General features: G+C 38.2%; 1 protein-coding gene across 1 annotated transcript in view; it reads right to left on the bottom strand.

Moving 5' to 3' along the window:
* LOC121437002 (probable E3 ubiquitin-protein ligase MID2) overlaps positions 1 to 14,847 on the bottom strand; it is a 49,662-nt gene that overhangs the window by 21,276 nt on the left and 13,539 nt on the right. The window contains exons 3-4 of the mRNA XM_041636887.1: positions 10,853 to 10,960; positions 9,157 to 9,305 (exon numbers count right to left, since the gene is read on the bottom strand). Coding sequence (XP_041492821.1) covers positions 9,157 to 9,305; positions 10,853 to 10,960 — 257 coding nt within the window. The remainder of the gene's footprint in view (positions 1 to 9,156; positions 9,306 to 10,852; positions 10,961 to 14,847) is intronic.

Raw genomic sequence — 14,847 nt, 5'->3', positions numbered from 1 at the left:
CAGTATCTTCTGGCTTAACCCATCAGGTTAGAACTCAATACAAGGCATCTCCAGAGTCACCATATAATCTCAATTCTCAAAAGAGAGAGAAAGAGGGCGACAAAAGGCGCTAAGGTTTCTTAGCTAGCAACCTTTTAAGCTGTAACTTGAGGGCCAGCACAAGGGTATATACGGTTAATGCCAAGGCCGTTAGTTATGCGCCTCCCTTGTGGAGCCCACATCCACAACTTCGGTATGCCTAATTTTCCATGACTCTTTCTTATACTCTGTGCATGTCTTATTTTCTGTGGCTCCCTTGAGGAGTTCACATCCATACATGGGTATTTAATTCTCTGTAACTCTTAGGGGAGGCCAAGTTCACACTCTTAGGTGTGTCTTTGTTTCCATGGGTGCCTCTTTCTCCTAACCCTTGTGCTTAATGCACTTTCCAACTCTGCTTCATCACACTGGCTGGTTTTGAAATTCTTCTCTACATCAAATCCATGAATCCCAGTTTGGTCTGGATCGAGGTCTCTAAGGGGTCAGAACTCCACAGGCTACTGAGGATGACAATGTGGAGCTGTACCTCAGTGCTGATGCACATATCTCATTGAAACGGAAATAGATATGTGGGAGGGGAACACTGCATATCAAAACAGTTGATGATGAAATATTTGTTGACACTAGTTCTACTTCATAAATATTTTAAAAGATTTAGTCATCTATTTGTGTGTGTGTGTGTGCACATGTGTGCACAAGCGTGTGAGACTATGCATACAGGCAGAGACCATAAGAGGGTGTGGAGTCCTCATCTGTCACTATCCACTTATTCCTGTGAGACTTCCCAAACCTAGAGCCCACGTTTTTCATAAATACTGGAAGCCAGACAATTCCAGAAATCCTCCTGAATCTGTACCCCTCAAAGTTGGGGTTATAGGCATGGGTAGGGCAGGGAAGTTATCTTGTGTGGGTGGTGGGATCTTTTTTTTAAAGATTTATTTATTTTATATATTCCTGCAGGGCAGAAGAGGGCACCAGATCTCATTATAGATGGCTGTGAGCCACCATGTGGTTGCCGGGAATTGAACTCAGGACCTCTGGAAGAGCAGCCAGTGCTCTTAACCTCTGAGCCATCTCTCTAGTGCAGGTGATGGGCTCTTCAGCCCGGGTGGTGGGATCTTAACTCTAGTTTTCATGATTACACAGAAAGCGCTCTTAACTTTTGAACCATCTCATTGGTCCCCTTAATAAAATTCCTACAAAGCAAATAACTGAGATTCATGTAATGATAACCACAATGCACTCAACATACCACATATAACTTAATTTTCTAACATCGGAGACCAAATTAAGTATTGCAATATATTATATATATAATATATATATTATATTATATATAATTATATAATATAATATATAATATATATAATATATAATATAATATATAATATATATAATGCCATAAGCCATCCAAAAATAGTTTTTAATGATATGAGAGAAAGTTTGTGAAATCTTATTTCAAGCAACAGCTTTAATGGAGTATATACAGTATTATTTTACATTTGTGAAGTAATACAATTACTTCAAAATTACAATACTATATTCCTAAATGTTAGTGGTGGCTGGAAAGCTAGAAATGTGTTACAAGTGACAATATGGGGTGTTGGATCTTTCTGTGGTCTCTGTTTCTGTGTTTATACATTAGCATCTCATTGCAATCTCTCAAGACCTTGATCATTATACAAGATAATACAGAAAATGTTGGAGAGGTATATATCTCCCAGCTAATATTTCATTTTATGTGGTTATCATATATTAATACAATACAATGAATAAGAATAGGGATGAATTTCAGATTCCATGAGAGACCAGAGAAAAAGATATTTATATTGTGAGGATGATTCTCGGATGGCATCACAGAGATAGCCATCTATTCCATACATTTAAGCCCATGAAAAGATTTACATAGAGATTTGGGTATCATCAACATAGCATTTGATCATAATTAAATGGTAATAGAAACCTTAAAAGCTAATGAATTTGTAAGGAAAACTGTGCCGGGAGAAGAGACTTTCATAATATTGAATCAGCAAGAACAATATCGTTAAGGAAATAGATCAAGGAAAAGCTGCTCTCAATGTCAAAAAAGAAAGGAAAAGAAAAAGAAAGCAAAGTGGATAGGTAATGGGAATTTTTATGAGAGACAAAACAGAGGGATTTCAGATAAACACAGTCAGTAGGGACACATGCGACTGAGATACCAATAAGATGAAAGGGAAAGATGAAACAAAGGAGCAAGTCTTATATTTAGCAACAAGGTCTTCTTTTGGTGACCTTGAAACGAACACTTTCAATAATGTTAAGATGGGAGAAAACATTTCAGAGGCCTGCGGAGGAAGGACAGTTAAATATAGTGGTTGAAACACATATCTCATCTCTGCTTTCCTAAAATCCCACTGGAAGGAAAAAGAATTAAAAATGGTCTAAACCTACAAAGACAAAGAGAATGAAACAAAGAGATGCCAGCAACAAAGAGACTTGTCAACAAATGTTTGGAACTGGAAAGGGACAGATGTGCAGTAACCAACAACAGACCAGAGAACGCTGGCAGAGTTTTGACATTTTATAAAAAAAAAAAAAAGGGTGTGTGTGTGTGTGTGTGAGAGAGAGGGTGTGTGTGTGTGTGTGTGTGTGTGTGTGTGTGATTTCTCAGTCTTATTCCCTGCTTGGCCCATAGAATGCTGACAGCAGGGTCTATAAGCCTGTCCCACCCCATATACCCTGCCCACCAAAAGCAGGAGGGTTCAGGATTCATTCCAAGGGAAACAGATCCAAAAGAAACACCTACAGTTACTGACAGCTGAGATCCAACAATAAAAAGCTGGCATTCTGTTTTATAATCCTACAGCAAAGTTCACCAAGCAACAAATTGCCCCCGCCCCCTCATAGCTTCCCAACATCTTTCAGAACTGAAACTTAAAAGGGAAGTCAAAAGTTTACCAGGTATTCAGGAAAGTACTGAAAGTAATACACCGGTCCTAGCAGAGGCCTGAAACAATGAATCACAAAGAATTATCCTTCGCACTGAGTTTTTTTTTTTATGTGTTAGTCTATGTTTGGGGTGTCAATCCCCTATTATAAGGTACCTTCACTTAAACTTTTTCTATCGCTTCTCTCTCTCTCTCTCTCTCTCTCTCTCTCTATATATATATATATACATATATAATGCATATATGTATATATAATATATATATATATTCTACTGTAGGTTTCCACATGGCATTTTCTTACAGTAGATAGCAATCAATAGAGACCCACACACAGTCAACATGCAAAGAATAAGAGACTACATAGTGCTCATCCCATTTAGGATGCCTGTATCATGTTCCTCTCCTCCAGGCTCATGGATCTTCAAGGAAAAGGAGCATACAAATCTTAGGAGTCAGAGGTAATGAAGGACTTCAATGAGTCTGTTTTCTGGACACAACCAGGCTGTTATTGCACATATGAACTCACAATGCTGACAGCATGCACAAAACGTGTACTAGTTTAATGCAGACAAAATCTCAGTTGGAAGAGGAAAGATGAGCATAGAGTTCCTCCCCTAGCTGAGGAGCTATTTGCATTTGATAGCATTTGATAGAGAGGGGGTGTCAGTTCCTTTAATGGTGAAACCCCTGATCTGTCAACCGGGCAGGACTCACATCTAAGAGTAGCTGAGTAGTACAAACTGTACATGATGGATTAACAAAAGGAAAGAATGTGAAATTGGGTAACTAAAGAGGTGGAGGTGAATATGAGAAAAGTTGGGGGAGAGGGTAATATGCTCAAAATGCAATGAATTAATAGAATGCTTTAAAAGGGAAGGTCTCTTGTAAATTTTTGTTCAAATGTCGAAAGTTCAATTTTAATAGAATGATGAACAGAAGATTAGGAAAGAATTAATAATTTCATGCCTATATTCTTAGCACTGAGGAGGCTGAGGCAGGAGTATTGTTCAGAGTTTGATGACAGTGTACACGACAGAGTAAGTTCCATGTAAAAACAGCTAAATTTGAGACCCTGCCTCAAAAAGACAAAACAATTGTATCCTTGCTCATATCTGGAATTGTTTCTCCTGCTTATTTCCTGTAACAGTTTTAATATTTCAGGTCTCAAATTAAGATATTTCATCTATTTGGAGCTAATAATTATGCAGGGTGAGAGGTGAGGGTCTAGCTTCATTCATATACAAGTGAATGCTCATTTTTTCCAATCACCAATTGTTGAAGAGACTATTTTCTCCCTCCAATATGTATTCTTGGTATCTTTAAAAAAAAAAATCAGGTGGCGATAGCTGTGTGAGTTTACATGTAGGTTTTCTATTCTAATTTTATCAATGTATGCTTCTGTCTTTGAGTCAGGGATCATTTTAATTAGCTATTCTAGTTACTATGACTCTGTAGTACAACTTGACCAGTCACTAAAGAAATAATGTGAATGAAGGAGAAATGTGACCTCATGAAACTAAAAACATTATCTAGCAAAGGAAATAGTTGATTGAGTGATGAGACAGCCAACAGAATAGGAAAAAACCTTTGCTAGCTTTATATCTGTCAGAGGATTAATATCTAGACTATATAAAGAACACACCAAACAGCAATACATCAAACAATGCAATCAATAAATGTGTTAATGACATGAATAGATCTCAAAAGATAAAATGTGGGGGGCTTGGGTGATAGATCAGTTGGTAAAGTGCTTACTGTGGATGCATGGGGACCTGAGTTCAATCCTCAGAACCCATGTGAAAAATAGCATGATATGGTAGGTTATACTTATAATTCCAGTGTTGGGAAGGCAGATTCGTAGATACCCAAAGCTCATTGTCCAGCTAGCCTATTTGGTGAATTCTATGCCAGTGAGAGAACATATCTCAAAAGACAAAATGGATGAAGACCGAGTAATGGCACCTAAGGTTGTCCCCTGCTCACCACATGCACACACATACAAATGGGCATGGGAAAACACGTGCACCTTCATACACACATGCATGCATGCATACACACAGATCAAACCCCAAAATAGAAAGATAAAATGCAAGTGAACAACAATCATGAAAAAATGTTCAGCTTCAGTAACCATCAGAAAATGCAAATAAATCCTGCATTGTGATTGCATCTTATCCAAGTCAGAGTGATAATCATTTAAAAAATAATAAATTCTGGCCAGGATATGGATAAAAGGAAACCCTTATATACTGCTAGTGGAAATGTAAACTAGTTATAAAAATCAGTATGAAGGCTGTTCAAGAATGATAAATAGGGGGCTGGAGAGATGGCTCAGTGGTTAAGAGCATTGCCTATTCTTCCAAAGGTCCTGAGTTCAATTCCCGGCAACCACATGGTGGCTCACAACCATCTGTAATGAGGTCTGGTGCCCTCTTCTGGCCTGCAGACATACACACAGACAGAATATTGTATACATAATGAATAAATAAATAAATATTTTTAAAAAAAAGAATGATAAATAGATCTACCATATGACCCAGCTACAACATTCCTGGATATTTACCCCAAAGACTCCAAGTCAACATATCACAAAGTTTCTTATACATCAGTGTTTCATAATAGTCTAGTTATGGAACCAATCTAGGTGCCCAACAATAGGATAATGAAAAAAAATATGATATCTATGCACATGTGTATGCACATGTGTATGTATGTATTATATATGTGTGTGTATTATGTATGTATGTATGTATTTGGGGGGCCAAAAAGAAGAATGAAGTTACTTTGTTGGAAAATGAATTCAACTACAGATGTTCAATTAAGCAAATGAAACCAGTCTCAAAATGCATCATATGCTTTTTTCTCATTTGTAGTTTTTAGATTTATATATAGATTCATAAAATCAGGTACACGATGAAAATAGGAGTGAAACTTTCAAGAACAAAAGAGACCAACAGAAGAGAACACTGAGAAAATGGAGGTATTAGGGCTCATGTGTGCTGTAGGAACTCCTTTAAGATACCAGTCCACTTGGGTGTGGCCTCTTATACTATAAATGCCAATGTAAAGCTCATGCTTGCATCCCCCCCCCCACTCCCTGCTTCTGGATTCGGTTTCTGTTCCCTGTTTGTGCAGAGGATTGTGATTTCTGAGTCTACCACTAAATAAATAACCCTTTATTACACTCAATTCTAGTATGAGATTATTTTTATAACTTCCATCTTCATCTGGTGCCCAACATGGTCAACTCGATCCACATAAAACCTGAGAGATATTGGAAAGTAATTCTAGACATAAAAGAACAGAGTTGAGCATAGTTTCTTGGTAGCAGCATTTTCTCAGGTGGGCTTTGTTTGCTAGAAGCAAGCGCGTCTCATTTAAGAGAGGCTTCCTGACTCAGCTTTAGCTGCAAAAATCTTGCAGTTCTTTTAAGAGGCCCCACCACCGAACACTTAAAATATGTTTATAAATAGCCAACAGCATGATTCTTGGTGGTGGCAGGAATCTTGAAACTCTATGGAGTTGTGGCAATAAACATGGCTCCTTCCAGTAACTCCACCATGAAGCTAGACTCTCAGAAAGCTAAGGAATGGGGTGGATCCAATCATCAAAGCCATGGCTTTAATCCTGGCCATATCACTTAGCAAATTAAAGACTCATATGGTCAGAAAAAGAGAGATATACAGTAAAGATAGATTCAGATAAAAAAAAAAACCTCTAAATGGTTTAGAGTATGTTTTAAAAAATATACATAGGCTTGGGAGAGAAAAGAAAAAGGACAGAGTACTTAAAAAAAGAAAGAATGAGAATAGTTGGATGTGGTAGCACACACCTTTAATACCAGTACTTGTGAGGCAGAGGCAGGTGGATCTCTGTGAGTGCAAGGACAGCCTGGTCTACAGAGTGAGTTCCAGGACAGCCAAAGATACACAGAGAAACCCTGTTTCAAAAAAACCAAAAACTAAAAATAAAAATAAAAGAAATAGAGTTCAAAATAAAGCCACATAAAGATGGAAACTACACAGAGAATCTGGATACTGTATGTTATTATGTTGTCTTTGAATTGTTTGACAGCTGAGGAAGGAGCAACAGCTGCTAAAAGACATTTGATTATAAATGCTGCTGGATTAATACAACCTATATGTTTTGGATAATAGGAGAGTGCTGTTTCTGGCAATATAATTTTGCTATATTTTACATTCTAACTACGTACAAGGTGTCATTTTTTGTAAACAAGATTTAACATTTAATGAAAATAAGGACTGAGGAAGTAGAAAGCAGTTGTCTTCAAAGAGAAGGGAAATACAATGACAACTATGGGGAATATGAGGTAGAAGAAAATTGTGGTTTTTTAAATTTTGTTTTAGGCTATGGAGACATGAGTGGGCCTAAAAGCGGATGTGAAACCAACAACTGTGTGGAAAATTGAAGCTATAAAAAATAAGGATGCACATAGCCAAATCACAAATGAGGAGACAAGTCTTTTATTAGAACCAGAAGGAAGGTGGAAGTAAGGCATATGCACATAACTACGTCTAGAAATTTGATACGAGAACTTAAACATTATCATTTATACTTAACACTATCTATATAATTTGGCAAGCATGAGCAGAAACACAGCAGTGTTGAAATTTAGGGTGAGTACAATAAGATTTGAAATAGCATTGTGGAGCTGGATTGAAAAGGAAGCTGACCATAGTAACAGAGTTAGTACTGCACGCTCAGTAGTGTGGTGCATACTTGGTTGTGTGATTTTTCTCTACCAAAATTCAGAAAGTCAAATACAGGCATGGGAAAAGGTGGGCTGATTCAAGTTTGGGATTTTGTCAGACTGGGCGATGGGAAGGAGAATTGGGAAAAGAGAGAGAGTGGCTGAAGTGATAAACCGCAAAGCCCAAATAAGCATAGAACAAAGTAGAGACAAGAGGTCACTCATAGAAAATAGGACAGTGTATCTATGAGTCAAGAGTTAGAGATCTCAATAAAGTTGAATTTAAAAAGAGGTTGTGGTTAGAAAATGTGATACTTTAGTTTATGATTGTGTGATTCTGAGTGATGAGGATGAGATGTGGTTCAGGACACGACTGGATAAAGAGAATCCAAGTTGGGAGTCTCTGGAGAAGGTATAAGAGAAGGTGGATGACTAGGTGGTTAGAGTATTACATGGGTTAGTTGTCTGAGTGAACTGACCAAGATTAATGGCACTACCAATGGGAGGAAGATCGTGATTTTAAAAGCCAGTCTTCAATGAAGGCGAGTGAAATATGTAAAGGAGATCATATCTGGCCTAATGGTCTACTGTAACCTCTTGAAGGATTGGTGGCTTTACTGGACAATGATTTCCTTTAGGAGCATTGACTCTGGGACAATAGATAGACTATTAATGATCCAAGAGTTCTCTGACACTCTGGAGCAATGTTCATGACATTAATTTTCAAAGGACCAAATGATTAAACAAAAGCCCAAGAATTACTATTCTAAGGAATTTCTGCAAGAAAAACCAAAATGCAAACATTAAAAACTGTATATACACCTATGCACATACAGACAACAACAATAAATGAACTCAGTGGTTTGGAAAAAAGAGAACATATGAAGTAGGGAAGGAAAACAGGGGGCTAGGAAAGGAATTCAAGTCAAGGAAGTAGGAGCGAATTTGATTTATTTTTTTAAAAGTACATAGGCTTAGGAAAGGCATACCCTATCAATGCAATCCAGAGTTTCTATTCCATACACCATAACTATAACAGATTGCTCAAGACCTAGCAGGAAGCTTAAGGCTGTGTATTAAAACAGTGGTGGGGGGCTGGAGAGATGGCTCAGTGGTTAAGAGTACTAACTGCTCTTCCAGAGGACCCAGGTTCAATTCCCAGCACCCACATGGCAGCTCACAACTGTCTGTAACTCCAGTTGCAGGGGATCTGACACCTTCACACCAATGCACATAAAATAAAGTTAAATAAACCATAAACAATATTTTAGAAAGAAAGCTGGTGGGCTGCAAAGACAGAGGAAGGGGTCAAGATATCTGCAGGGTAATTTATCACTGAGGCTCAATTATTTACCTAGCTGGTAAAAATCTTCAGGTGGCAGCTACTGTACAATGGCTGAAGAGAATTAAGTGACTTTAAGCCAGCCCCCTTTCACAAGAGCGGGCATTTCAAAAGAATATAAGGAGCATATATACCTTTCAGCAATATTTCTTGCAGATTGCAGAAACCGGGCTTGGTCATTTTCCTTCAGAATATGCTCAGCTTGGTTGATGAGGACTGTTGACCGTTCAAGACACTGGCGGCAATTAGCAACCTGCTGTGCCAATTTTCTCAGTTTCATAACCTTAAAAGATTGGGAAGAGAAAAGATGAGATACAACATACTGTGCTTAATTAAAAGCAATAAAATACCATGAAGGAGGTCTGCCCCAGTGATTCTAAAAGTAAGGGTTATTAATATCGTATGGCCCCTACATCAACTGTTCACCTTCTCATCCTGGCTGCTAAGTCTCTTGCCCAGTCTATAACTTGATTACTTACTTTGCACTCAGGCATTTCTCTACTATCTACCTCCTCTTTGTATTTACAAGATGGTTCTGATTGTAAAAGCAATGCACGCTAATTTTTAAAAAATTAAATACAAATATAAAAAGAAATTCTACCACCTAGAGATCACCATTGTTACATTTTATTTTGGCAATATATTTTTGCATACATTTAATAAAACTCCCCCATTTTTATTTATGAGAAGTTATATTTCCAAGCATATATTTCTCTAAGTATCTTTACACCTACTACAATGTATTCTTGGAAACTTCAGTTTATGTTAGCTGGAACTACCCAGCATGGCACAAAGTATTGGTCATCAAATGAGGTACTTTCAACTTTTCCCATTGTACCCACAGCATGGGCTTTTAATCACTATCATTTACCAGTAGGCTAACAAGTCTAAAAACATACAGAGGCTGCATGGAGACTTTCATCTGACCTCTTTAACCCTTACTCTTCAGTTCCCTGCATAGAAATCTGCAGTTCTTTGATTCTTTTCTCTGTTATAGCTAATAAATTAAATGATGCTGTTTTCTCTCTAGCAATTATGCTTTTCCTTTCCATATGTTCTATCACTAGCCTGGTTTACATCTTCTAGAACTCATACCAGAAATCATTGCATGTCTGCAAACTTGATTTCTTGGCATCAATATCATGTTTTGATCTACCATGCACATCTCTACCATATCAAATTGCATCCTCCCTACAGAATCACAATAGTTTCCCAGCACCTTTTGTAAGGCTCAAGCAGCCAAGATGGCAGTCACATTTCTTCTGTAATCCCAACCCATGTTTCTACCATTCTTCCTTTCTTTTTATTACCTTAAAATATGGAGGGTAAGGGGTTGGAAAGATGGCTTAGTGGTTAAGAACAGTGATTACTTTTCCAGAAGACCTGGGTTCTATTCTTAACATCCACATGTTTGCCTACAACTGACCTTAACTCCAGTCCCAAGAGACCCCGTGACCTCTTTTGGCCTCCAAGGACACTGCATGCACATGATACACAGACTTACACCCAGGCAAAACACCCATACACACAAAATAAATGTTAAAACATTTAACTGAAAACATGCTAAAGCAAAATGCCTCAATCTTAAGTAAATGATCATCCGTGTGCATGCGTGCACACATAACCAACATCCAGGCCAAAGTAGAGAATGTTTGCAGCGCCCAGAGCTGCCATCACTTTTTATCAGACTCAGCAAACACTTCTTGGTGTCTCTCCCAATGATCTCATTTCTTTTTGATTTTCTGATTCAATTTCAAACTGCAATAGTCAGGAATGAGCTTTGTAAAAGGCCAGCTGCGTGTTTGGCCTCCCTGAAGCTCTGGGGTTTACCTTTGTCTCTTTGATTTTGACAGCAATCATTTGCTTCCTCTGCTGGATGATCTCTACCAACTCGTCACATTCTTCCATAAGTTTTGCCTCATGCATAGCCGTATTCACCTGCCAAGAAAGGCCAAAGTATTAGAAAAGGATTGTTGCTTTGGTCTCCTGCTGCATCTAAAAGGTTCGGACTGATGGCTAAACATGCACAACTTCTTCCAGACCTCCCTCAATAAGATCCACTCCTAGAAGAAGGGTAGAGATGATGACATCAATGATGCAAGAGTATTGAAGCAGCACAGTTAGGAAGCTCTCCAGGCCTCTGGTAGGTCCTGATGGTTAATGGAAAGCTGGGCAGAAGGACAGATGAGATGGGGGCCTGTCATTTCCACTGTGCAAATCCCTTTACTCAATCATCTGTCCTCCTGCTGTTCTTTCGAAAAGAAGGATAGAAGATGCATGTGTTTCAAGGGAAGAAGATCCTCTTCCACAGGCACAATAATATTAAGATTACAATGCAACAACATATTTCTATGGGCTTAAAATGCTTTCCATTTTCCTCGTTCCCTTCTGATTTTAAATATGAGAATGTGCAGATCTATTTTCACATGAAACATATGAATGTGTAGATACTTTTTCACATAGCTGTCATAATGTTTTACTCATATTTCTTGGCTTAGAGAAAAAATTCTATCCAATATCTAAATACTTTTCCTATTTTGAGACACTGTCTACATCAAAATATCTCTGCCGCAAAGTCAAGAGGGAGTTGAATCAACAGCCACTACTCATTGTCTTTCTGTGGACAGATCTCTTCTTCTCTTCCTCTCTAATACTCTTGATAATGGATGGAATGAAGTCCAGATGCGGTGCTAAAATGGATGTAGGAGATCATGGGACTCCCCAAATATAATGGGGAAAGAAGAAACAAGTATCTGACTGCTTTGAAGCAATCTATATGCCAAACACTACACAGAAAAATAATTCATGTATTAAATTATAATTATAAGTTTTTAATACAGAAGCTGTTCTTTTCTTTCACTTCACAAATGCAGAAACAAAGGCTTTGAGAATTTTACTAGCTTGCTCCAGATCGCAATGCTAATTAAGTGGCAAAACCATATTTCAAATTGAGCTCTTTGAAATGAATGCCTGAGCTGGTTGAGAAGGAACATCGGCAGGTGCTGGCAAGCAAGTTTCAGTTCCATTTCTGCGGCACACAGAGCAGTGACACAGAGAAGTACAATTATCCCAAGAGTCTATTCAAGGACCACTTGAGCAGAGCTCTAGAAAGCTGAGAAATATACAATGATTTCCTTGAGAGCATCAAAACCCAAGCAGTTAGATTGCTGTATTAGCTGGGGAGGAGGGGCTGTACTGTCAGTCACTTGCTCTCTTCAAAATATTCCTATACATATTTCAAATTCAGTAAAATATCCATCCCTGGGCCCTGCTATCTCCTCTCTCCATCAGCCCTGCTGGATATTTTTAAATGGTTTTAATAATTATTTTAGAATTCCATATAGTGTATTTTGATCATATTCACCCTCAACTACTTCCCCTAACTCCTCCCAGATCCACTCCTACCCTCTTTAGCTTCCTGTCTTCTTTTCTTTTTTTTTTTATTTTTTTTTATTTTTTAAATTTATTTATTTATTAAGGATTTCTGCCTCGTCCCCACAACCGCTTCCCATTTCCCTCCCCCTCCCCCGATCAAGTCCCCCCCCCCTCATCTGCTCGAAGAGCAATCAGGGTTCCCTGACCTGTGGGAAGCCCAAGGACTGCCCACCTCTATCCAGGTCTCGTAAGGTGAGCATTCAAACTGCCTAGGCTCCCACAAAGCCAGTACGTGCAGTAGGATCAAAAACCCACTGCAATTGTTCTTGAATTCTCAGTATTCCTCATTGTCCGCTATGTTCAGCTAGTCCGGATTTATCCCATGCTTTTTCAGACCTAGGCCAGCTGGCCTTGGTGAGATCCCAATAGAACATCCCCATTGTCTTAGTGTGTGGGTGCAAAGACAAACACATAGGCATCCTCAGGAATATTAACCTTCATCAGGCGATGAAAGGAGACAGAGACAGAGACCCACACGGGAGCACCGGACAGAAATCTCAAGGTCCAAATCAGGAGCAGAAGGAGACGGAGCACGAGCAAGGAACTCAGGACCACGAGGGGTGCACCCACATCCTGTCTTCTTTTCAAAACTTAAAAAAAAAAAGAAAATAACCCACAAAGTCCAATTTGTACTGCCCACATAATACTAGGCTGGGACCATCCACTGAAGTGTGGTCAATCTACCAGGGACGACACCTTTTAAAAAAAACACAACTGATTCTTCTTTCTGAGAAGTCTCCAACTGAACAGAGTTCCTTGGTTCTTGCTGGATAGTGTTATATTTCTTTTCTTAAAGGTTTTTAAATTTTATGTGCATGAGTGTTTTATCTTCATGTGTGTATGTGTACCATGTATGTTCCTGATGCTTTGCTTTATGATAATCATTATCCCCTTTGCACTACCCATCTTCATTCTGAAATCCATTTTTCTTCAATCATTTCAGATTTCTTATTGTTCTTTTAGAAGGCCATGAATTTGTATGCCCTATATTTTTCCTGAGATTATGCTTTTATTTAACAAGGCATATCCTCATTTATTGAATAAACTTATATTTATCTTCCAAGGACAAACTCAGTCATCAGGACAAACTCAGTAATCATCCCTTCTGTAACTTTTTCTCACTGGTAACTGCACAATCAATTACGTTCCCACCTATATTTACATATATTTTCCATATAATTCAGTAATTCTGCTTACTATTTCATATCACTGCAATTTTATTAGAGCGTCTTCACCACTTAATCATAAAGTCTGGAGGCAGAGACTGTGTTTTGTCTATCTCCAGAATAGAGAATGGTATATAGTACACACTATGTCAGTATCTGTTGGAGTGAATGGAATGGTAATTTCCCCCAAAGCATCTTTTACTGCTTGTGTGATACGTCCAGTTGGTTCTCTGTTCTATATATGATATCTAAAGATTAACTTTTCATTTTCCCTCCATGTCTACTCTCCACTTTTGATTTACTATCTTTTATCAATAATGTTATTACAGTTACTTGGGTTTAGTAACTTCTTTGAAAAAAGCTTTTTATTTTAATTTTGATATTATTATATAATCACAATTTCCCCCTTCCCTCCTACCTCTTCCATATACCCCTCCTTACTCACCTTCAAATTCATGGCTTCTTTCTTCACTAATTGTTGTCACATGCATATATATAATATATATACACATATATAATTCTAACTATATATGTATAATGCTACTTGTATGTAACTTTTCAGGGTTCACAATTTGGAATTAGATAACCAACCGGTGTGCACTTCCATGGGGAAGATTATTTCTCCCAATTTTAGCAGTCCTTAGCTGCCTTTGTGTAGTGTTGAGGCCTCATGGTCTTTCCCCCATCCACCTTGGCATGTATATTGTTGTCCTTCCTCAGTTCACGTCTAGGAAGTCATGTTGGTGAGACTTTATGGGTGTGGCATCTGAGATCACTAGGGAAGAGCAAACTTGTTCCTCATAGTCCCATGTAAATTTTCAGCAGCCCCAAAGCCCTATTGTCATTTCAATCTCCCTAAAGTTTCTCTAGTATAAAATGAGAATTTGAGTCAAGTTGCAAATACATTGAGTCCTTTATTACCCTTTGCACACTTTTGAAAAGGCCTCTTTAACTAAGCTCTCTGCTCTCAAAGTCATTGTTATTGCCTGCAGCCCCATAACTCTTCCTTTGCCTTCTTCATCAAACATTTATTAAGCACCTTTTGTGGAATGCATTCTGCTAAGGCCCTGTCTTCAAACAATTAGCAATGTAGGTGAGGAAGAATGGGGTATATGCATGTATGCATACATGAGAGAGGGAGAGAAAGAGAGAAATCAAAGTAGCATAAGATAAATGTCAACAGAGCCATGCCAACTCTAAACACAGAAACTGAAAGAAAACACC

The sequence above is a fragment of the Microtus oregoni genome, unplaced genomic scaffold, assembly GCF_018167655.1.
Source record: "Microtus oregoni isolate MIOR12 unplaced genomic scaffold, Mior012 000050F_019, whole genome shotgun sequence".
In the NCBI taxonomy this organism is placed as follows: domain Eukaryota; kingdom Metazoa; phylum Chordata; class Mammalia; order Rodentia; family Cricetidae; genus Microtus; species Microtus oregoni.
Note: the sequence above shows the minus strand (reverse complement) of the source record. Positions and strands in the feature narration are given on the sequence as shown.